Source organism: Equus caballus, chromosome X (assembly GCF_041296265.1).
Source record: "Equus caballus isolate H_3958 breed thoroughbred chromosome X, TB-T2T, whole genome shotgun sequence".
NCBI lineage: Eukaryota > Metazoa > Chordata > Mammalia > Perissodactyla > Equidae > Equus > Equus caballus.
Genome location: NC_091715.1, coordinates 104330365 through 104356564, shown reverse-complemented (window position 1 = coordinate 104356564; position 26200 = coordinate 104330365). Strand labels below are relative to the sequence as shown.

The window sequence follows — 26200 nt, the reverse complement described above, 5'->3', positions numbered from 1 at the left end:
GAAACAGTCACTCCCAATTTGTTTTCAACATGTCTAGATCTCACATACATACTTTTGCTTTAAATGTACTTCAGGGAACAATTAGAGCTGCCTTTTTCTAGTGCAGGGCCAATATTTTGTTCTTACTGTTAAATTATCTTATTGGCTTAGCAAGATTACCATCTAGTACTTCTCAGGCCACGGGCCCTATTCTTCTACAGGAGAAGAGCATCAAAAAATTATTCTCAGAATCAAATAAAATCTAATGAGCTTGCAGGATTTAACTGTTTCATTTAACCCCAGTAAAACATAATCTAATAGAAGGTAAGCAGGGAAAATTAGCTTATCCATTTCCCCTACTTATTTGAATAAATGACTATAATATGTATGTAATATAATATGCCCAATGGGGCTAAAAGAGAATGAGAAATATAGGCTAATCACTTGGCTTATTCAGCTAACATCAGGCTACCTGATAGCAGCCTTAGGCTGCTCCAGTTGGGCACTCGTGGAACTCTGAGAGTTGGAACAACTAAATCAATACATAATGGAAGGAGACATAATGTATCCCAGGCTCAAGGAATAGTGAATTACCTGTAGCCTAATTAGTGACATTAACAAATCTAGGGTGTATCATCAAAACAGCAGATAATATCATGGAATTTAGAGAAACAGGAAGTCAGAGAATTTAGAATGTGAATTCAGCAATGTCCAGAGGAGAAATGCTGAGTATGAAAGACACCATACCAGACACATATTTTCCACTGTGAGGCAGGAACATCATTGGTCTCAACATAATATAGATAAAATTTCCTAAAAGATTAGCTAACCTCCCCTTAAGCTAAATCCATAGTTACCAAGTGACTCTTTTATTTCTAATTCAGCTTACTGTGTAACTAGAAACTGGAAAAGAGAGTGGTGTCCTGGTTTGTACATCAGTTGTTTGTGAGTTTGGTTGGCATCAATCAGCCTCTCTCGATGGATCAACTCTGGGGCACTGTCAAAATCAAATTTCTGACCATGACAGACTGCCATTCTTGAAGGTCTCTTGACAACCAGATCGTCAACTTTTCCCTGGGAATGTCCCTTGTTTCTATATAGGCTTATTGCTTAAGAGAAATTAGTCAGGCTCAATATAACAATTCAGATTAAGAAAAAAGATAAACATATGCAATATATACTACAAGTAATACATATTATAGATAAAATGTTCAACCAGTCTACAATCTATTCTCTAAGTAATCCTTTAGGGCAAGAATTGTTGGTCCAAATTTATAGATGAAGAACCTGAGACTCAATAGTTTAATTCAATTACCCAAGGTCATACACCAAGATGGGACTTGAGCCCAGATATCCTAACTTCAAATTCAAGGCTCTTTTTATTATACCACAGCTTTCTAAGCTCCAGCCTGGAAAGTGACAATGGAAAGCCTTCTCCCTATTCCTCCACAGAACTGTTAGTAAGCTTCTTGAGAACACGTGACTTGCAGTGAATTTTGGCTCCTTCCACCTTTTCAATTCCAAGGAAAGAAGCTAAACTACAATTCACCAGGCAGAATGAAAGGACTTAGCAGAGGTCAGGCCCTTCATTGGAGGGTACTCAAGTACCCTATAGCTGTACCATGGAGGAAGGAGGGGCTCCCTGGAGTCTAGCATATGAAGAAAAGTTTTAGGTTTCATGGAGAGAGAGGGAATTTGCTCTTGGAAAGGAGGTGAAGTGAGAGAGGAGACGGTGGTAGCCAGAGAGAGCATGGCCAATCAGGAGTGTCACTGAGTGGAAATGGTAAGAAACATAAATAAACATCACTCTTTTTGAATAAGGAAAGGGGAGAAGGATGGAAAAAGGAACGGAGTGGAGCTGCTGTGAGGGGAAAAAAACATGTTAATAAGGAACATTATGAGGGGACACATAATAGGTAGATAGGGAATTGGAATCTATCTCTGTTCTGCCTGCTGCAAAAGGTGGTCATTTTGAAAATTTAACCTCAAAATTTCAGGTGAAAAAAACAGTCCTACCACACATTAGTTCTGCCTCCTGCCCTCTATGCAGAAAGTGACTCCCCAGGAACCACTGCCTGCCTCTATGTGAGAGGTAAGGCAGGCTTGCTTATGAGACCTCCGTAGGACTGCAATATCACAATCTTCGCTTGTTTTCTCATCATCTTACATCAGTTATGCATTCTTAGCAGCCAGTGTTAAATTGACAGAGCAATATGATTTTTTTTCTGATTCTAAAAATGAGTTTCCCTTCATCTTAGGGCATTGATTGACTTGATTCAACATGTTTGTCCTGCTATAAAATGCACATTTTATGTTGTAAATTTTTTGAACTCTCTCTCTCTGTCTCACTCTCTCTCTCTTTTTTTTCTCCCTCTGTCTCTCTCTGGTCAGAACAGATTTCAACTGTTTTCAAAGTCACCAAATGGGAATTTTTCCAGAAATTTCTATGTTATTTACAGAGTAGAGTTGCAATTAGGTAGATGGAAAACTTCAGCAGCAGGAACAATTTGTGCTCCCAAGTAGCAGACACCTTTTTCAGCAGTAAATTTATGGAAGAAAACTGTGGTGTGAAAAGTACCTTTGTGGTTTTGTGGTCCATTTTATAAAAATGCCTTTGAAAGATATTACCTAATGATGACTGTTTACATTGAAAACCGTGGACCTAGTTCCTGAGATTCAACCAGTATTCTTTGATTTAGCCCAGGAAGTCACATTAAAAGGGAAACATGCATCCTATAATCAGAGGGCAGAATTGCCATCACTCAGATGACACCTGGCTTTTCTTTTGTCTTGTTCTCAACTGCCGTTTTCCATCTCAGCAGGATCTATACTTCTAGGGACATTTCCTGGCTGAGAAGGTGAAAGTCATTTATTTGGACTGTGCCTTGTATATACTTCACAAGGATAGCTATAGCCAGAACAGCAAATATTTATGGGATTATAACTTTTTCTAGGCACCCAAAGTACAAGTGTAGTTCTTTTAAACCTTCTTAGTTTGAGCCCGACTATTTTGAGCACAAAGATCAGACATTGCAGAATGGGACAAGTAGCAGTTAAAGCCAAGGGACCGGACAGAGGGAAGGCTGGAAATGTTTGAGCTTGCTCATAAGTTAGGAAGCAGGTTGGGAGATCCCACCTGAGGGTTTCCTCTACAGGTTGGGAGTTCAGGGTGGGGCAGTAGCACTGGGAATGAAAAGAGGAAGAGAGATTCAGTGATATGCTCTTGTTTGTGGGAAACTATGCACAGAGAAGAAATAATTATCAAAATTTGTTTAATATAAGTTCAGAGTCTTGATTCACTAAAAAAAATAAAACAGGGATGGACTTCTTACTGAAATGTTAGCTGTACTTGTTGACAAATAGGACATCAGAGAGTGTGGAAGTGGTAGGTGCATGTAGAAGATGCATAAGTAAGGAACGACTTGTTTTGAGAAAGCCTGACCCTGTTAATTGGAGATATTAGACATGAGTTTTCCTTTTTACTTTATGAAAGGACTCATCAAATGTTTCTTCTCCACAATGACCGTTTAGGGCGTTTTCAATATTGGACTTACAGCTCATCAGAAAGTTACTGCTCTATATACTCATATTCCAAGTGGAAACACTATAGCCACTGAGGCCAGGCTATAATATGATAAAACCTGAAAGGTTTAACTCCAGAGGAAATATCCGAAGTTTTGCAAAACAAGCCTGAGCCAAGTCTGATTAAAAACTTTGGAACAGAGACTTCTTGCTCTTTTCTGGAGCTCCATCATATTGTCAAGAGCTCCTAAGGAGACTGAGTGAGGAAAGATGAACTGATCATTTTCCAAAGCACAGTGAAAAAATTTAACTGCTACCTAAAACAGTGCAAACTGGTATACCATGGGCCAGAAAAAGGTTTTGTTGGTCTATACGATGTTTCAAAAAAGTGGATACTAATATTTAAAAATCAAATGATTTCATAGTCTTTCAACGTCACTTGAAAACTCTGAAGCTGTCCTATCCCTGGGTTTGCATTCCAGCAAGCATGGCAATAATCTTCTAGAAAAGAGTAGTGACTATTTTGCTTATCCTAATAGCCAGCCCAATAATTTTAATATCTGCCTGGCCCCTGAGGTCTCTGAGTTTTCAACCTCCAATGTGGAAAGTGAAAGTCTTTGAAAAGAGAAATGCATTTAGATAACCCAGGGCAGACACTAATCAAGACAAGATTGCAAATAAATCCTCTCTTTACCAATACTTGTTATCCATCCCCCACCCTATTGCACTGGTCCTCAAGGAGGAGCATTTTCATGCAACAAATATTTTTGAGCACTTACTATGTTCTATGCACTAGGGGTACAGCAGTAAGTAAGATGGAAAAGGTCCTTGTTCTCATAGAGTTTACATTCTAGTGGGGGGAAAAGATGAGAAGAAAACAAATATAATGTGATATCAAATAGTAATAAATAAAATAAACAGCAATAGAGGAAAGAGAAAGTGATGAGTAGTCCATCAAGAGATGAATGGATCAAGAAAATGTAGCATATATACACAATGGAATATTATTCAGTCTCAGAAAAGAAGGAAATCCTCTCCTTCGCTACAACATGGATGAACCTGTAGGGCATTATGATAAGTGGAATAATCCAGACAGAGAAAGATAAATACTATACTGCATGGTATCACTTATACGTGGAATTAAAAAAAAAAAGTTGAAGTCACAGAAACAGAGAGTAGAAAAGTAGTTGTCAGGGCCTAGTGGGTGAAGGAGGCAATAGGGAGAGATTGGTTAAAAGGGTACAAATTTTCAGCTATAAGATGAATAAAGTTTGAGGATCTAATTATAACATGGTGACTATAGTTGATAACACTGGATTGTATAATTGAAATTTGCTACAAGGTTAGAATTAAACGTTCTCACCAAAAAAAAAAAAGGTAAATATGTGAGGTGATAGATATGTTAATTAACTTAGTAGGGGGAATCCTTTTACAATGTATACATATATCAAATCATCACATTGTACACTTTAAATATCTTATAATTTTATTTGTAAATTTTACCTCAATAGAACTAAAATAATTTTAAAAAAGAAAATGATGGGTAGTACTGTTTTATATGAGGTGGCCAAGGAAGGCCTATCTAGTAGGTAATATTTAAGCAGAGATATGTATGAAAAAAGGGAGTGAATCATGCAAACAGGTCAGGGAAGAGAGTTCTAGGCTGAGGAAATAGCAAGTGCAGAGACCATGAGCCAGGATTGTACTTAGTGAGCATGAGAAATAGAAAGGAGGCTAATGTGTGTGATGCTTGAGGCAGACTGTGGTAGAAAATGAGATCAGAAATGACGACCAATTGAGTCATGCTTTGTAGACCATGGTAAGAATTTGGGACTTCATTCTAAGTGCAATAGTGAGGGTTCTGAAATTGGGGGATTCTGATTAGAAGAATGATATAATGTGACTCACATATTAGAATCATTCTGGCCGCTGTCATAATAGACTGTAAGGGGACATAGGGGATGCAAGGAGACCAGTTAGGAGGCCATTGCAGTGAGCCAAGCAATTGATGCTGGTGGTTCAAACTAGGATCGTAACAGTGAAGTGGGGAAAGTGTTCATAGTCTGGGTATGTTTTGAGAGTAGAGCCATGGTATTTGCTGTTGAAATAGATATAGCATGTGAGTAGAGAAAACAAGAAGTCAAGGACGACTCCAAGGATTTTGGCTTGAGCAACTAGAAGGATGGTGATGGAGATGGAGTAGGCAACTGCAGGATCACGTTTATAGGGAGAAGAAATCAGGAATCCTGTTTGGGACGAGAAAAGCTTGATATGCCTACCAGATATACCTGCTAGTGGAGTTTTGGAATAGTTGTTGAATACATTGATATACAACTCTGGAGTTTAGGCTAGAAGTCCAGGCTAGAGATATAAATTTGGGAGTTGTCAGCATATAAATGGTAAGCAAAACCCTGAGATGGAGATGGAATGAAATCATCTAAGGAGTGAGTGAGAAGAGTGGGCCTGAACCTTGGGGAAATCTAATATTTAGAGATCAGGAAGATGAGAATTAATCTTCTCAGTTATTCATGATTTAGACACGTTTCCTTGCAGAAGCCATGGGAGGTGGCAGTTTTACAGTGTGCCTTGGTTTCTAGCATCAGATTATTAGAAATTTTAAGTCTGGCTAGTGGTTGCTTTATTCATTTAAGAGAAATAGATTTATTTTAAAACTCAAATAAGGTTATTTCTATCCACTAACTGAATAATAGGACCCCCCATTATTTTTCTTCATAGCAAGTTTTTACTTGTTACGCTATACATCTTCTGAGTAATTTGTTATTTAATGTTTAATGTTTGTCTTTCTTTGCATCCTCACTTCCCTGAGGACTATAAGCCCCTGTCTTATTCAGCACTCTACTCACTAGTACCTAGAACAATGCTTGCTATACATGATCCTCAATAAGAAAAGAGAACTATATTCATTTATTAAGCAGAATGGGTTCTAAGTGCCCATTAGTCATCAGACACTGCCCAAGTTGTTAAGGATACGGAGGTACAGCAGACCCTGGCTTGAAGGATCTCTGAGCCTAAAATAAGACTGAGATGGACAGGAACAAAGTGATCCTTGCTGCGAGGTATCAGGACATGATCAACGTCTGTCCCTCATGTAGGGGGACTAAGTGGTCGCCTAGTGCATAGGAAAAGTTATCCAAGTTCTATATAGTAATAAACACTGTTTGAGCATGGTATTTCACACCATATCATTATCATTTGAGCCTCAAAGTGACTCTACAAGGTAGATATTATTACCCTTATTTTACAGATGAGGAAACTGAGGTTCAGGATGTTTAACCAGACGAGCTAATCCCACTGAACCAGGCAGCTGAATCAGTGGCTGAACCAGGATCTCCTGAACCAGGGTCTCCTGACTTTACTTTCTCTGTTAGACTCCTTTATACTTGAAGACTTTATTATTTTAAGACAGAATCAAGTCCAACAGAGTAAGAAGTGGTGCTAGAGGGATAAAAGCATTATTCTCAGGATAATGACATTTCTCTGCTTCTCCTAGAGCTTCTGGTCAAGGTCAAGTATTAGGGCTGGCTGGAAAATAGAAATTCCATCTTGGCTAGGAGCTACAACTACTGACCTTGCTGATTGAATCTGTTCAATTGCTCTATAGCTCAGACAACAAGAACACTGATTGAGAACATTTGTTCTTTTACATTTACAAAACCTTTGCCAGATGCACACATACAGAAAGTATTTAGCCTTTTGCAGTAATCAAGAGCTGTGGCAGGATAAGAGACAATCTCAGAAGCTGCTCCAGCTGCTGGGATTGTTGTTCCTATGTCTCCTTATATCTCCTTTATCTGTAAATTTAGAGTTTCTTTTATTTGCTCATTATATACAATTTCCGCCCCATCTGGAATCAACTCTAGAGAGAGAGCTCCATAAATGCCAAATTGTTTAAAAATATATACACCTGCTAAAGGCCTCAACACCAGGTCATACCATGAAATATTGTGTATAATCGTTACTTTAGAAATTGTAAGAATATCATATACTATTCATTATTGTTATTTACATTTTAGTCTGGGAATAAAAAACTTACTGTTTCTCATCCAATAATAAAACCCCTAATATTTCATTTAAGGGATGTAAGATGAAGGTGAAATACAGAGAAAATTTTGACTGTCGAACCTATCAAATTTTAAGTAACATTTATAACGAAGGTACATTTTATCTCACTGGATTTAACACATAACAATATTTCATTTCATTCATCCACTTCCTAATGGTATGGAAGATCTTGGGCACTTTATGCTAATATTCACAGCAAGAGATATTTGGTTTTTTTAAAAAAGATAAAATATTTAATAGAAATTTATACTAAATGATAAAATAAGGCCAAGAAACATAACTAACTTCAATAGGTACTTGGTAGCTAAACAAATCATAATGATAGTTATAAAAATAAATACCCTTTTTACGCAGCAGAACACTGGCATGTTTCCGTCCATTTCGGTTTTCCACATGGCAGGTATAATTTGCTAGGTCAGCCTCCACCACTGAATCAAAGATGAGTGCCAACTCAACTTCTTTTTCTCCAAGATGCTCTTTAAGGAGCCTGAAATAAAGACAATATGTTTGGCTGAATTGGTTTGATATGGGGAGAGAGCAGCCATGCAAAGGCTGCAGATGGTTATGTAGCTCACACAAGTCTTCAGTGGGCATGGGAAGTCCTGACTGGGTGTATGTGCAGCATCTTCTACAAGAAAACACAAAAAATGGCTCTTGATGTGAATATTACATGGCACATGAAAGAGGCAAGGCATTCATTAAGCAAAAAGAAATATTAACATGCCACTAGGCTTTGATAAATGAAGCCAACACGATTTGTGTGGCAAAAAGGAGGAAACATTGGGCTCTATATTCTGTGCTGGGCTTATGAAAAACAAACTGGATTTTTGCGCCATGGCATGTAGGCAAAAAAAATCTGTAGGAGTGTAGGTTTTGTGTTAGAGGTTAGAGTTTTGACAACAGGGGGTAAGAAGGTACAGAAAGGGGCCTTGAAAATTGTTGCCTTATGAGAAGTAAAGTGAAAGTGGTTAGTGGCCTTCTACCCCTAAATATCAGTGAGAAGCCTTCTCTCTACTTTTCTCCTGCCTTTTGTCCAATGCAGGCATGTTACCTGTGCCCTAATGATGCTAGCCCCCCACCATGGCCTTGCTTTCTCCAGACACTGATCCCCATTTGTCTTTCTCCTTTCCTCCCTCACAGGAGAAATCCTGCATTTTGTGACATTTTCACATAGTCCTGCTTTTTGCTTTCCCAAGTGAAGTTGCAAAGGGCCTTGAATGGCCAGGAATAGGTGTTCTTCACTGAGGAGCTGAGTGGCCAGGAACCTTCCCTGAGGAGCATGTCTCCTGTTTCTTTGAAGAGCTATATTCTCACCAATGGCTGGTTGCCTCCTGGGTGAGGTGAAAGTGAGTACCCTGCTGACTTTTCTTTTCTGTCTCCTCCTGCTTTTTGACCCAAGAAAGAGCAAATCGTGAGTATACACGGTGGCCATCCTGCCGTTAAGTTCTTGGGTGACATTCTTAAATACATGTATTTGCGAGCAAGAAATATTTCAGATGGCAAATTGGGGCACTAGAAGCAATTCTCATCTCCTTTTTGGACAACTGGTCATGAATGCAGAGAAGGACCCTCTAATTTACTGGCATTTAGCATAAAATTGGAGAAGACAACTATGCTTATAGAAAACTCTGTTCTAAGTACAGGCTTCCCACTTACAAGCTCAAGCTGGATCCTTACAAAGGCATTAACTCAATGGTACCTTAATTTAACGCATCTTTAAGTTGGGAAAAATATCTACTGTACTTACCTTAACTTTGTTGTGAGTATAAAATGGGTTAAAGTGATTTAAAAAGTAAATAGCACTATGCACATGCAAAGGAATGTTATTAAACATCAACATTTCATTATCCAAAGGTAGATTGTTTACATTTTGGCTCCTCCAAAAATATTTGTATTTACATTTATTGATATTTAAAACTGGCTTGGCTTAATCTCTTCTGGCTCCCCTGTGAGAGAAGGAAGGGCATAAGATTGGGTTGGTGGAAGAGAGTTCCCAGAATCTGAGAGTCTCCCATACTGAAATCTGAAGCCCAGATAATATTCCAAATAGACATGCTTTTAAAATTAACCCTGTTTCTGTTCCCTTCCAATAATAATCATATCTGAGTTGATAATGCTGGCATTTGTAACTTGAGTAACTCTCCTTTTCCTGCCCTTTACCTTTATGTACCATCACTGAACCAGACAAGAATAAGAATTTTTTAACCACATTTCACTGGTACTCTTTCTATTAATTTTTTTTCTTTCTGGCTAAAGTTGTAGCTTTCCTCTCTTTCTCCTCTCTCAACATACCTAACCAAGGAAAAAAATGGGAATTTACTGTCTTCACGGTTTATGTTGAAGTTTGCTCTCCATTTTCTCCCTGCTATGGATAAATCCCACTACACTCAATTCTTTTGGTCCTGTGTAACCTGCTATGGAAGAACCCCTTTAGTGCCCGAAGCTGCTTAGGCACCACAAATTAAGTCTGATTTAAAGCTTCATGTGTAGGGCACCCACAGCCTCTGTCAGGCATGAGACAGAAAGCTGATCCTGTCCCTCCAGACCAAGCCTTTGCTTCTTCATTTCCAAGGCAGTTTCCAATAACAGGTTTCTTCACAGGCTGCAGAAAGAATCTGGAGAGAGTATTTGAAAAATGATCCTCCATCCATCTATTAATATATATGAGGTGTCTTAATTATCAGCTCTTGAAAATCTAGAGGTGACTTGCTTTTTTGGAACGAAAGGGCAAGTTGGTGTTTATGTCTACAAATGACTCTGCAGAGCAGTCACAATTTCTTAGCAAAGGTTGATATATACCAATCTATCAATGATCTTTGTCAATTCCATGATAAGTGCCTAGCTGTGGGCTAGATATTTGGTATAAGAGAAATATAAGCATTAAAAGACCTGGTGCTTTCTCCCAGTGAGCATTAAAGTTTAAAGGAGACAAGATCTACACAGTTGAAAAAAATATATAGAAAGAACAAGGTAAAGCAGGGTGGTACAGTCATGCTTACAATGGGATTTAAAAGAAGGGAGAGACTATTATTGACTAAATTAGCTGGAAAAAGCTTGACAAGACTCTGCCTAGACAAAAGGAAGAAGGGAGAGTTTTCTAGGAGGGATGATAAGAGCAAGTCTTTGCAGAATGTGTGAAAGAGAGACACTGAAGAGACTGGTTTTGGAATGAAGGATACAAATGAGGGGATCCTGGGATGTACTTCAAATAACTTCAGAAGTATCTCATTCCAAGGATTAACATTGAAGGCAAATTCTACATAATAGTGAACACTGGCAAAACAAAAATAATAAATTCAGGTGACAGAAATCACTACCTTCAAAAGTTTTATTTAGTTAAAATTATTAAAAAGTAATACTAGAAAAAGTTTGGAAGTTGTTACTTTCATCACTACAACAAGGAAAAATATGAACAAAGTGAAAATCAATAAATCTTCTTAGATCCATCAGAAAACTGATGTCATAGGGCAAATTACTGCCCCCCAAAACTTGAGATAGAATCAAATACTGAAAGTCACAGTGTACTGGGAGCAGAAACCAAGGAGCAGGAGACAGGACCAGTAGAAACACTTACACTGTAATTGACGAGTCACTGCAGGCCCAATATGGACTAGCTTGAGAGTTACAAACTCCATGGGATCTAATATTAGGGGTCTCCCACACTTTTGTGAGTTTTGCTTCCAGGAGCCCTACCAGGGTCTCACACTGAAACTTAGGGAAAGTTCTCTTAGGCTTCTGGTGAAGGAAAAGGAAAAGTAACTATCTTGAAATGAGCCAGAGCACTCTGTTCTCCTTAACAAAGGCCTGCCCTCAAGGTAAACTCTTTTACAAGAGTCTAAACTACTTGGATTTACCAAACCTAGCTGAGGGAGGGTAAATACCCAACTCCAACCCCCTCAAGCTTTCCTGTCTCACCTAAAGAGGGGAGGAAAGCTGAGAAGCACTTGTGAAGGTCACATCCCAGAGGCACAGGCTCACTAAAAGACTAAGACTTCAAGCTAGAATTAGAGAATAGTATACCACATCAATCAGGCTCCGGTATGATAACAAGGACTTTTGCCTGAAAGAAGTGCAAAGCTCAGACCCTATTTAAGAAGCAGTTTCCAGGAAAACCCAAAGAAAACAGGGGAGACATAAACAAGTACACTATAGAAAATTTTAACGTCTTCCACATGCAAATATGGCAAACTGTAAACCCAGCCTAACTCCTAGTCATATAAATATAAAATCTCACACTAAAGGCCTAGTTACCTCAGTTCCTTTTAACTGATACATCATAATGTGGCTTTCAACAACAACAACAAAACTACAAGGTATGTTAAGAAGCAAAAAAGAAAAAACACAGTCTGAAGAGACAAAGCAAGCATCAGAAACAAATTTGGATATGGCACAGATTTTGGAATTATTGGACTGGGACTATAAAATAACTATGATTAATATGTTAAGTGATCTAATTGAAAAAGTAAACATAATACATCAACGGATAGGTAATGTAACCAGAGAGATGTAAATTCAAAAAAAGAATCAAAAGGTAATGCTAAAAATCAAAACATTGTAACAGAAATAAAGAATCCCTTTCATGAGCTCATCAGTAGACTGGACATGGCCAAAGAAAGAATCACTGATCTTGAAGATATGTAAATAGGAACGTCCTAAACTGAAATGAGAAGAGAAAAAAGCACGGAAAAAATGGAACAAAATATCAAACATCTGAGGGATAATTACAAAAGGTGTAACATACATGTAATGGAAATACCAAAAGAAGAACAAAGAGAGAAAGCAACAATAGAAATATTTGAAGTATTAATAGCTGAGAATTTTCTAAAGTTAATGCAGACACCAAAGCACAGATGCCGGAAGCTCAGAAAATACCAAACGGGATGAATACTAAAAAATCTACACTTTGACATATCATATTCTAACTGCAGGAAATCAAAGACAAAGAGAAAATCTTGAAAGAATCCAGAGGAAAAAAGATCTTACCTATAGAGGAACAAAAATAAGACATACATTAGACTTCTTTTAGAAATCATGCAAGCAAGAAAACAGTGGAGTGAAACATTTAAAGTATTTAAAGAAAACAACCACTAACCTAGAATACTGTATCCATCTAAATTATCCATCAAAATTGAAGGAGAAATAAAGACTTTCTCAGACAAATGAAAACTGAGGGAATCTGCTGCCAGTAGACCTGTCTTGCAAGAAATTTTAAAAGAAATTCTTCAGAGAAAATGAAAATGACAGAGGTCAGAAATTTGGATCTACATAATGAAAGGAAGAGTGTTAGAGAAGGAACAAAGATAAAATAAAATATTTATTTTTCCTATTCATAATTGATCTAACAGGTAATAGTTTGTTTAAAATCATAATAGCAATAATAGCAGTTATAGGAAGAATAAGTTCTGAGGATCTAATGTACAGCATGGGGACTATACTTAATAATATGGCACTGTATACTTGAAAGTTCTGAGAGTAGATCTTAAGTATTCTCATCACATTAAAAAAAAGAGTTGGGGTTGGCCCAGTGGTGCAGCAGTTAAGTTCGTGTGCTCCACTTTGGTGGCCTGGGATTTGTTGGTTGGGATCCCGGGCATGGACCTACATACTGCTTATCAAGCCATGCTGAGGCAGGCATCCCACATATAAAATAGAGGAAGATGGTCACAGATGTTAGTTCAGGGCCAATCTTCCTCAGCCAAAAAAAAAAGAGGAGAATTGGCAGTGGATATTAGCTCAGAGCTAATCTTCCTCAAAAACAGGTGATGGATGTGTTTATCTTGATCTTGATAATCATTCTATAACGTAATGTATATTAAATCATCACACTGTATACTTTAAACATACACAATTAATTTGTCAATTATTCTGCAATAAAGTGAAAAAATAATATCATCAATGTATTTGGTGATTATAGCTTATGGATAAGTGAAATTAATGACAGCAATGTTAAAAGTGACAGAATGGAGGAATTGAGAATATTCTGTTATAAGGTACCTTACCACCTGTGAAGCAGTATAATATTATTTTAAAGTGGATTTAGATTAGGTGTAAATGTGTATTGCAAACTTTAGGGCCACTGCTAAATTTTTTTTAAGTACAATTGATATGCAAAGAGAGAAGAGAAAATAAAATCATATCAAATGCTCAATTAAAACCAGAGAAGGCATGAAAAGGTAATTAAGAAAATAATCTCATTCACAATAGCAACAAAAATAATAAAATACTTAGGAATAAACTTCACCAAAGAGGTAAAAGACATGTAGAGTGAAAACTATACAACATTGATGAAGGAAATTAAAGGAGACACAGATAAATGGGAAGACATCCTGTATTCATAGATTGGAAGAATTAATATTGGTAAAATGTCGGTATTATCCAAAGTGATCCATAGATTCAGTGTAATCCTATAAAAATCCCAATGGCATTCTTTACAGAAATAGAAAAAACAATCTTAAAATTCACATGGAATCACAAAAGGCCCCAAAGAGCCAAAGCAGTCTTGAGCAAGAAAAAAAGCTGGAGGTATCACACTTCCTGATTTCAAATTATATTACAAAGATATAGTAATCAAAACAGTATGGTACTAGCATAAAAACAGATGTATAGACCAATGGAACAGAATAGAGAGCCCAGAAGTAAATCCACACATCTATGGTCAACATATCTTCAAAAAGCGTGCCAAGAATACACAACGGGGAAAGGCCAGGCTCTTCAATAAGTGGTCTAGGAAAAGCTGTATATCCACATGCAGAATAATGAAATTGGATCCTCATCTCACACCGTATACAAACATCAACTCAAAAAGGATTGAAGACTTAAACATACGGCCTGAAACCACAAACTTACTGGAAGAAAACAAAGGGAAAATCTTCTTGACAATGGTCCAAGCAATGAATTTTTATATATGACACCAAAAGCACAGGCAACAAAAGTGAAAAAAAGGACAAGTGGGATTGCGTCAAACTAAAAAGCTTCTAAATAGCAAAGAAAACAATCAAGAAAGGGAAAAGGTAACCTACAGAATGTGAGAAAATATTTGCAAACATATATTGATAAGGAGTTAATATCCTTATCAATCCTTATCAAGGAGTTAATATTCCAAAATATATAAGGAATTCATAACTCAATATAAAAACAAAATAAAACAAAACAAATAGCCTGATTTAAAAATCAGCAAAGGACCTGAATAGACATTTCTCCAAAAAAGACATACAAATGGCCGACAGGATATACAAAAAGGTGCTCAACCTCAATATCATCAGGGACTTGCAAATCAAAACCACAATGGGTTATCATCTCACACCTGTTAGAATGGCTGTTATCAGAAAGACAAAAGACAAGAATTGTTGGCCAGGATGTGGAGAAAATGGAACCCCTGTACACTCTGGTGGGAATGTAAATTGGTGCAGCCACTATGGAAAACAGCACAGAGATTCCTCAAAAAATTAAAAACATAACTACCACATGATCCAGCAATCTTACTTCTGGGATATCCAAAGGAAATGAAATCAGGATCTTGAAGAGATACCTGCATCCTCGTGTTCATTTCATCATTATTCACAGCAGCCAAGAAATGGAAGCAACCTAAGCGTCCATGAACAGATGAATAAATTTTAAAAATGTGGTTTATATATACAATGGAATATTATTCCGCCTTAAAAAATAAGGAAATATTACCATTTGTGACAACATAAAGGAACCTGGAGAATATTATGCTAAGTGAAATAAGTTCGACAGAGAATAAAAAATTACTATATCACTTATCTGAGGAATCTAATAAAGCCAAACTCATAGTAACAGAGAGCAGAAGGGTGGTTACCAGCAGCTGGAGGGTGGAAGAAATGGTGAGATGCTAGTTAAAAGGTACAAACTTTCAGTTATAAGATGAATAAGTGCTGGAGACCTAATATACAGCATAGTGACTACAGTTAATAATACTGTATTTTATACTTGAAATTTGCTAGGAGAGTAGATCTCAAGTGTTCTTACCACACACACAAAAAAATGGTAGCTATGCGTGGATGGATATGTTAATTAGCTTGATCATGGTAATCATTTCACAATGTATACATATACCAAAACAACACATTGTACACCTTAAATATATACAATTTTTATTTGTCAATCATACCTCAATAAAGCTGGAAAATATTTTTTTAAAATTCCAGCATGAAACAGAGGAAAGAGATTTGATCCCCCCCAAAATAAAATAAAATAAAACACCTAATTCCAATTTCTATTCATCATGAATGGTCCCTTAAACCAAAGTGAGTGCTTCTTTGATGTCTAGGTTATCTTACAAAGACTTGGGGTCATTATTCTGAGTATGAGTAATCACTGAAATGATGATCGAGAATATCAAGAATAGGCAGTATGTTAAAAAAAGACCTCTTAATTAAATAAAATCTTTCTTTTAGTGTTATTTGCTTTTTTTTTTTTTTTTTTTTTTGCCTGTTAAAGTCTTATTAGTCAAATGCCAGAATCAAGCCTGTAATCTGACAAAATCAGATTTATTGACTGAATGCATTGAGGATGGGGCACTCCAGAGGAATTGTGGCTTGTTCCTTGATTGAAGAGAGGAAGAAAGCGTCTATTGTAATGTTTGGGTTTCCACTGAAAGATTCTGAGGGGAGTCCAGGGAAGCCCTGATAAGTTCTGAATGGGTTGGAATTTTTAAGGAGGGATCGGGAGAAGAGGGGATTGACTAGGAGTTGTATACTGTCATGAGACGAGGGCGGCTTAGTAATTGGGTACTTCCAGTAGTATATGAAAATAACAAAGCAGGTCTGGGCATCACTGGTAAGAAGCAGTAATCACTCAGTGGAGGTGGGGATCGTTATGGCATTTTACAACTGCTGCATGACCTTGGGAGAAACAGTGTTTTTTGTTAACTTTGCAGCTGGCTTTATCTGTCTGTCCTCCCAGCCTGATTAATAGCAGGGCTGCTTATTCTCAGTCCAAACTAATTTTCACTCCTTCAGTCCCGGGCAGGTTTTGACTCTTTACAGCTAAAATTGGAGCACAAGAAAACATTCTAGGCAATTGAAGATTCTTGCTAGTTGTGTTTTGATTAATTGAATCTAGCTCCACTGAAACTGTGAACCATCTCTCCAAGAACAGCTTTTCCTCAGTCTTTAAACCTCAGTTTTTTTATCTGTAAAATAAACTGAAACTATTTATCTCAAATGGTTACTAATGAAAATCCAATGTAATTTAGGATGCCAAAAGGTTTTTGCAATCTACTGTGTAGTATAAAATCATGAAGAGGAATTATCATTATTAATATTACTATTTTCTTGTCTAGAGCAGCTTACAATACAAAACACCATATTTGAGACTGAGCATCTAGAGTCTACTCAGTAAATGAGGAGGGATAACAAATATGTCTTAGGTAGTCTTTAAATATTTTATCCATAGGTCAAGGCTAAGACCAACCATGGAAGTGGAACTGTAAATAGTACAGTCACCAGTCCTCTAAAGATCATCCTTCAGATAAATGGCAATTAAGGCTGCCCCTAGGTAAAACTATGCTGCTTATGAAGTTTACGTTTCCACTGAAGCCTCCTCATGACTTACAAAATCTACATTCACGTATAGGTACGATGAGATTTGAAACTGATTTAAATCAAAAGCAAAATGATTGATCAGTGTTCTTTCTTCCAGTGGGATAAGCTGAGAGTGGGAGAAAAGAAGAACTTGGGTGTGTGTGTGTGTGGTGTGTGTTGTTTTCTTTTGTTTTGGGGAACAATTTTTGGAAGCTCAATTTTGGGAAGACCAGGGCAGGTGGGGTGCTTCGAAGCACTAAAAAAGTGTGGTGAGAAGTTGCCAAAGCAGAGCCCATCACTTTGCACTGGCTGCCTGGGACTTCAATAGTCTCCTCTATACATTAGGGATAAAGTACATAGTCACAGCTCCCGTTTTAAAAAATTGGTGAGTTATTAATAGGTTATTTTGGGTCTTTAATATAGACTCACTTTATTACAAAAATAAAATCTTTTCCTACCTGTATCACTTTCCCTCCTTTATTAAGAGCATTTCACTCATTCAGGAATAGTATGTTAAGGTAAAGGGATTTCACCCAGACGGACAGAAAATGGTGGAAGCAGGAGTGAAAAAACCAAAACTAAAAACAAAGCCCATATTCAACTTGTAGCCTTTCAGGAATTGAAAGTAAATGAAATAATTTGCATTTTAAGAAGCTTGTCTGGAAAACCTTAAGATAAATTGAATATGTTTTTCAGGTCAAGAATTATGAAAGATTTGGTAAACTGTTTTATGGTATTGCCTGAGGAAAAAAAAACATTAGATATTGATAGGGAGATTTGTAGAGTGGGATTTATAATTGGAAATTACTCTCTATTGGGGTAAAGCAATTGCATTGAAATTCATGCAGTCTCCTTCAACAATCAGATCCAATTCACAATCCTGCAGGCAAGTTTAAAGACTATTATTTCTTGTTTAATAGGACGGGTTCAATTTCTCTGGCATTTTTTACTAGCACTGTGGAATATGTACCTCATTAGCAAATTCTTTTTTTTTTTAATTCTCAAGCCTCTGGTACGATTAATTAAAATGAAGTTCTGTAAAGGTATGGAACTGGGTTGGACTTCTTAGAATGCTCACACCCAAAGACTACTCCTTTTGATGAACTCTCTTATCCCACCTTGCAAGCTGTTCCCATTAACCTTTAACAAAGGGACAGAAATTAGGAAGTCCTCTCCTACTGATGGTTTCCTCTGGGCCTCCTCCATATAATTGACTTCTCTGAATAGACATGGTAGAGCTTGTAGAGAGCAGCTTGTTGTAATGACTTTAAAACGGTTGATAAAAATAACCAAATTTGCACAATTGCAGCTTATGCTACTGCACACACCAAATTCCCTTAACATCCCTACAAATGATATCTTCTGGGGTCAGTGGAAAGGCTGTGATACAGTTATATGGGATAGGCTGGCAGTTGTAAATGGATACCACATTTGGGTTCAGGTTTCCTTAGAGCTGAATCTCTTAGCAACGTCAGAGACTTGGGAGGGCTATGCCAATTTCTGCTTAAAGGGAAATAAAGGGGGATCTGTATGCCCAGAGTGGAGTCTGAGTACTTTGGAAATAGGTTGCAAGTCAGGAGATGCAAAGAACCTTGGGGGTCAACGTAACCCAAACAACAAACAAATGAGAACTCCAAAACCCTGGTCAGGATTTGATCAAATATGCTAGGGAAGTTGCAGGCCAACTGCTGAATACAGAGGTTGCACTTACTGTAATCTGAGTGACATAATTTGCATCAAGTTTTTGGTAAATATCCAAGCTTTTTCCCTAGGTAGATTTCTTTTTTGAAAGTCCTCTATTCCTCTGGGACGATACTAAGAGATAAAAGTCGCAACACATTTCTAGGATCAAGCTGCTGCCCAGGAAACGGAGAACCTAGGCGGCATGCTCAGTCTTCCTTCCAGATCCAGTGCCTCTGTGGCAGCTTCTCCACAAATCAACTGCATGCGAACAATTTATTTACATCCTTTTTTCTTAGATCTACTGGGCAGTGTACTTCTGACATGCATGCACAACACCAGAGCTATGATTCAATTAAAATATGAACAAATACAATACCCTGAGGGAGAGCTATGCATCCAGAAGGAAATTTTGTTTCCAGAAATGCTTTTGAGAAGAATCCTCTACTTAACATTTTCAGTGTTCTGCTGTCAGAACTGTTCCCCTTGGAGAAAATGTGTGGGCTATGAAAGAATGCAGATCTTCTCTTGGTTGAACTAATGGTATGATTAGCAATTTTTTTCGATGAAACTACTGGATTTGTTCCAATCTGCCATGCTGTGTAAAAATCTTGTATGCTTTCTTTCAAGGACATTGGTTTTGGAGGCTAGAAGACAGAATCTAGTAATTAACTCCTGTGTTAGCATAAATGGCCATAGCCTGAAGGAATTCTCACACCCACACAAGCTCCCAAAGAGATCATAGGTCACACAATTAACATTACAAAATGGCTGACTGTGTGTTGATTTTGGCCAGGAATCCCTGCCTCTTCCTTTGCACTACTCTGAAGGTGTCTCTAGTTAGCTAGTAGGATTTTGTGAAAATTTCAAAACAAATTCCATGTTAGCTTCCTCCACTGCAAATATAGGTACGTATCCTTTTTTACCGGGCGGTTTCGGGAGGGTGGAGAAAGGATGTAAGAAAATCAAATAAATAAGGGCATTCTGCAAGTCCTGAAAGTTGACTTCCTATAGTGTCACCAACTAATTGCACCCAAGGAACTCAAGGGTGGGTTTGGAAGCCTTTAACTGTTTAAAAGATGTAATGCCCAACCACTCTGAAGCAGACCAAGCTCCATCACAGAGCAAGGCCTATGACTTTTGCCTTATTTATTTATTTTTTTTTGAGGAAGATTAGCCCTGAGCTAACTGCTGCCAATCCTCCTCTTTTTGCTGAGGAAGACTGGCCCTGAGCTAACCTCCATGCCCATCTTCCTCTACCTTATATGTGGGACACCTACCACAGCACGGCATGCCAAGCAGTGCCATGTCTGCACCCGGGATCTGAACCGGCGAACCCCGGGCCACCAAGAAGCGGAACGTGCAAACTTAACCACTGTGCCACCAGGCCGGCCCCCTGACTCATTTTTAAGGCTAAGATCTCTTTTCTGGGAGGAGCTTAGGCCTTATCACCATAACCTGCAGTGTATGTGGAAGCATGTTTTCCAACTGAGCCTGCGCAAGTGAATACCCACTTCTTCATTTGAATATTCATTCCCATCCAAAACAAAAAGTCCCTGCTTCCCCTTGTTCGGGGACACAACAACTTTGGAAATGATTCTGCGTGGCCTCCTATTTGCTGCAAATATACCCTACTTTGTGTGATGACTACTTCTGGTAGAGAGTCTGATTTAACTTGCCAGGAGGTGAACCCACTTTGGTTTCGATAACAATAGTACTTACTATCTGGTTGACTCATTTGGCACCAAATATAGTGGCTTGGATTGGCTTGAAGTGTTTCACACATGTATGCTTTGTCTGTCACACGCTAATCATTTGCTGCTAAGAGCAGCAGCAGTGCCTAACTTTTCTTTTGTAAAATAGTATAACCACTTCGGAATATAGTTTGGCAGATTCTTAAAAAGTTAAGTAGTCCTGGACAAGAAAAAGGACAATAGGTAAAAACTAAGGAAATTTGAATAAAATATGGACTTTAGTTAATAATAATGTATCAATTTTGGTTCATTAATTGTAACAAATGTACCATGGTAACTTAAGATGTTAATAAGAGGGAAAACTGCGTATGGGGTGTATAGGAACTCTCTATACGAATGTTTGTCCGGTCGTCACACCCCCCACCCAGCCCCCACTTGCCAATTCATATGTTGAAATCCCAATCCCTAATGTGATGATAATAGGAGATGAGGCTTTTGGGAGGTGATTAGGTCATGAGAGAGGAACCCTAATGAATGGAAATAGTATCCTTATAAAAGAGACTCCAGAGAGCTCTAGAGCTCTATTGCCTCTTCTACCGTGTGAGGACATGTGAGGGTACAGTGAGAAGATGGCTTTCTATGAACCAGGAAGTGGGCTTGCATCAAACATTGAATCTGCCTGTGTGTTTTGATCTTGGACTTCCCAGTCTCCAGAACCAGGGGAAATAATCATTTGTTGTTTAAGCCACTCAGTCTCTGGAATATTTGTTATAGAAGCCCGAGCTAAGACACTATCTTCACAATTTTTCTGTAAATCTAAAATTATTCTAAAAACTAAAGTTTGTTTTAAAAAAAGAGCTAAAGAGAAAGAACTAAAAAAGTTAAACATACACCTACTATATTATTAAGCCACTCCATGTCTAGGTATTTACCCAAGAAAAAAGGAAATATAAGTACATACAAAGGTGCATACATGAATGTTCCTAACAGCTTTATCTGTAATAGCCCCCAAACTGGAAATAACCCAAATGTGCATCAACAAGTTAATGGATAACCAAACCAAAATATTTATATCCACATAATGGAATACTACTCATAATAAAAAAATAATGAACTATTGATACATATATCAAGATGGATGAATCTCAAAATAATTGTATTAAGTCAAATAATCCAGACAAAGAAGACTACATGTTACAGTATTCCATTTATATGAAACTCTAGAAAATGCAAACTGATTTACAGTGACAGAAAAATCAGTGTTGTTGTGGAAGAAGGGCAGGAGAAAGAGATTACAAAGGGGTACCAGTAAACTTGCGGGTGGTTGATATGTTCATTATCCTGATTATGGCAATGATTTCATAGGTGTATACATATAGCAGTCAGCTCTTACAGATTGCACTCTTTAAATTGTGTATTATTTATTGTATGTTAATCATACCCCCTAAAATGTGTTTATTTAAAAATATCCAGTCAGTCATGTGCAGAAAAAGGGCGATAATTATATTAGGCTCATATAACTACTACATTTGATCATGAAATATAGCTCTGAGCTATTTGGTACCGGAAATTTTGCTACTATGTACCATTGTACCTATCATTTGCCCTTTGGAGACCAGTTTCTTTCTCTGAAAAATGAAGAGTGACTCAAAGTCTTTTATAGGTGGGTACATTGAGAATAATTCTAAACACATATCTTGTAAAATAATTTAAAAGAAATTCAGTTGCATTAATTTCATAAACCTTAACTTGAAATTGGCTAGTAATGTGTTACTAAACTCAGAATCTTAACGTTTAAATGAGAATTAATAGTTAAGAATTATTTGTAATATATTGATTATTTTTTCTGAACATCTGTTCTACGCCAGGCAATCAATTCAAAGTCTTTTTTTTAAACAGCTTTATGAGATATAATTTAAATACCATACAATTCATCCACTTAAAATGTACAGTTCACTGTTTTTTAGTATATTCACAGGTATGTGCAACCATCACCACAGTCAATTTTGTAACATTTTTATCACCTCAAAAAGAAGCCTCAGACTGCTTCTGAGGGTTTCCTTTTGGGGCAATGAAAATTTTCTGGAACTAGACAGTGGTGGTGGTTGCACAATATTGTGAATGTACTAAATGTCACTGAATTGTACACCTTAAAAATAGTGCATTTTATGTTATATTGTATCCACCATACCAAAAAACCCCACCCATATTCTTTAGGTATTTACCATATCCCTCTATCCTCCCAGCCCTAACGAACCACTAGTTTACTTTCTGTTTCTGTAGATTTGCCTGTTCTAGATATTGCACATAAATAAAGTCATGTAATATATGGTCTTTTGTCATTGACTTCTTTCACTGAGAATATTTTCAAGTTTCATCCATGCTGTGGTGTGTATCAGTACTTCATTCTTTTTATAGCTGAGTAATATTCCATTGTATGAATATACCACATTTTATTCATCCATTCTTCAGTTGATAGACATTTAGGTTATTTCCACCTTTTGCCTATTGTGAATAATGATGCTGTGGACATTTGTGCACAAGTTTTCGTGTGGATCTATGCTTTGATTTTTCTTGGTTATATACCTAAGATGGGAATTGCTGATTCAACCATTTGAGGAACTGCTAGACTGCTATCTAAAGTGGCTGCATGATTTTACACTCCCAGCAGCAGTATATGAGGCTTCCAATTTTTCCAAATCTTCGCCAACACTTGTTATAATCTCACTTTTTGATTATTGCCATCCTAGTGAGTATCAAATGTTGTCACTGGATTTTGATTTGCATTTTCCTGATGACTAATGATGTCAGGCACCTTTTCACGTACTTTTTTCCTAGAAATATGATCATATAGTCAATATTTTTCTTAGGCTCTCAGGAGGGACATGGACCCTCAAAGTTATGAACCCCTAGAGTGGAGTTATTGGATGGAAACATGAAGAAAAACTGTCATGACAGTTATTATAAATTACACTTAATCATAGTAAGTAATATAAAGTATACTTGCTTCTTTTACACTGCTATATATTCAGTAAGAAAAGTGAAAGAATATATTTTAACCTTAGTTGCACTGAAATATTGAATTGGTTTCCACTACATGATTCTTAATGGGAATGAAGGAGGAAGAGTCAGAATTTCTATCAGAACGAGAAATGTACCTCATACATTACCATCCCTGAAATCAAAGGGCAACCCCACAGACTAAGTGAAGTAGGAAAAATTACCAATCTTTTATTTGTACAAATGCAATCATACTAAATAGGATTAGAAAACTAATAGAGTAGATATCTATATACCAGGGAGGTATCTGTGTAACAGGAGAGTAAGAAGAGATCTGGGGATGCTAACCTGACAGTCATTTTCAGGATGAGCAGTGGGTACTGGGAAAAATAAACACTATTCAATGAGAATTAACATTTATTTTGGGGAGTACTAGCTTAGTACTGCCATCCCAGCTTTACATCTATGACGTATGAAAGATGTCTGTTCCCAGAGAGTAAATGAGCACTTGCCCAGCGGTCTGAGGAGTCATCTACAAAGTTTGGATCTTTGCTATGACTGGATGGAGTAACAGTGACCTAAGCTTTGGAAACTCAAAGGAATTTGCTTAGGCAGCTTTGAGGGGGTCATTACGCCCCATGGCATATTTTTACAATCTGAGAAAATTTCCTTATATTGGAAGCTTACACATTTGCATTTCTTGAGGCAGCCAGCCTCACTTTCTCCACCAGATCAGCTTTTAGAAAATGGAATGATTTGGAGTTGCAATGAAAATCCAGGCAGAAGCTCTTCTAGGATGTTCCATTGCTTAACTACAAAGACAGCAAAGAAAAATAAGCAATTCAAGTTCTGTACCTTATTTCACCTTCTCTGATGTGACCTGCCAGTTCTTCAATAAACTTCTCCCCTTTCATCCAGTAGATCATCGGTCCAGACTCTCCACTGAATCCAAAGAATGCTTTGCAAGGGATGTTCAGAGGCTTACCTGAGAATGACAGAGAAAAAGAAATGAGCAATGGTTCCTAGTTATCACTGGGAGACAGAAAAGGACCATTTAACATCCAAAGGAAAATTCAGAGGTGACCCATTTTTGACTCTTCTTCCAATCTTCTTATCAGTGTACATGAGAAAAATTTAAAATAGTTATAAGGGTTTCTGGGAAATTTTAAAACAAGATATTATCAAAAATGAGAAAGTAAAGAGAGTTACTCAGTTTTTAGAACTGCTTATTTTTACTGGCTCCTTCCTAGGAACTAACATAAAAGGATCAAATGAAAAGAACCCTCTTTTATTTTGATTTTTTGAGAGTATTAATTACTGCTTACTTGGACTTGCTTTTGAAGTTAACATTAATCAAAAGTATAAGTTAATTTTTGCTTGGTGAAAACCACATAACAGACTATCCACTATTATGAAGATCGCATAGGGAAATTTTATTTATTCTGATGATTGTCTAGTCTAAGAAAAATTGGATAATACAAATCAAAGGAAGAATTTTTTAATTACAAAAATATCTATAAAAAGTACATGCAGGGAAAACTCAGTCTAACCATAACTTCTATATTCTTTGTGTCACCCACAGTACTTAAATAATTCTAGGAAATACTACAGTGCTTTTTATTATGCATCATTGTGATTATAGCCAAAAATTTTGTTTTAATTATAAATTTATCATTAAATACATAAGCAATTATTTTTTGCTGGCATTGATTTTATTTTCTTCTGGTAAAGAGGATCAGAAAGGGAAGAATGCCATAGAGAGCACAATCTTGATATTTCTGACAAAGAAATCCCCCAATTAATAAATGGTAATAGGGCATATCATTTTCTCTATAATATACAATTTTTGCCCTTGTTGGAGCACTAGATAAAGCAATTTCAAAAATATTCTTCCTTGTAGAGTACATGGTGGACTTGTTTCCATGATCACACTGAGCCACGGACAAATTCTCCATTCTATTCTTAAATTGATCCAAAACTTCTATGTTCTAAGAATCATTACTTTCTGGGACCCTTTCTATATAACCACCATAACTAGCAGACGGCTTTCTTTGAGGACCATTTTCACAAAGAAACCGTTTTCATGGGAGTTAGGGTCTATTCTAAGACATAGTAGAAATTAAGAAAACCTCATAGACATGTGAATGTAGGGTGATAGGCTGGGCTTAACTATAATAAGTGACTTGTTGGCAAATATTGGTCTTTGTATAGTGGAAATTTATCTCAGCAAAATGACATGTCGTGGACTTTTGAGATTATTCAATTACTGTCAAAACTTTTGATATTAATAATCTATCATACATTTCTAGTGCAAATCTGAAAAAAGGTTATTCATTGTTGCTTTGAACATGTGCTCTGTGATATAAGCTTGAGCAAAAATGAAAGATGGCCTCGTATAGTGGAAACAGCGCTGGACTAAGTGTTAGTAGATTTGGATCCTAGTTTTGGATCTATCGTGAAAAAGCAGACCAGCTGGCCCTGGGAAGATTACCTAACCTTTTACAAACCGATTTTTCACATATGTAATGAGAATGGTAATAATACTCGGGAAGCTCAGATATGACAGTGTCTACAAAAGTGCTTGGTGAACTCAAAAGTCCCATCCAAATTTAGCATGGTGGTGTTTCTCCTTCTGAAGCTTGGTCTTTCAAGAAGTCAGATTTGAAGCATAATATGAATGTGGATAATGAAATAGAT

At 37.1% G+C, this 26200-nt stretch overlaps 1 protein-coding gene across 1 annotated transcript in view; it reads right to left on the bottom strand.

Moving 5' to 3' along the window:
- Positions 1–26200, bottom strand: part of IL1RAPL2 (interleukin 1 receptor accessory protein like 2) — a 969995-nt gene that overhangs the window by 20896 nt on the left and 922899 nt on the right. Inside the window, exons 8-9 of the mRNA XM_023633573.2 lie at positions 24359–24488; positions 7926–8071 (exon numbers count right to left, since the gene is read on the bottom strand). Of these exons, the coding sequence (XP_023489341.1) occupies positions 7926–8071; positions 24359–24488 (276 nt within the window). The remainder of the gene's footprint in view (positions 1–7925; positions 8072–24358; positions 24489–26200) is intronic.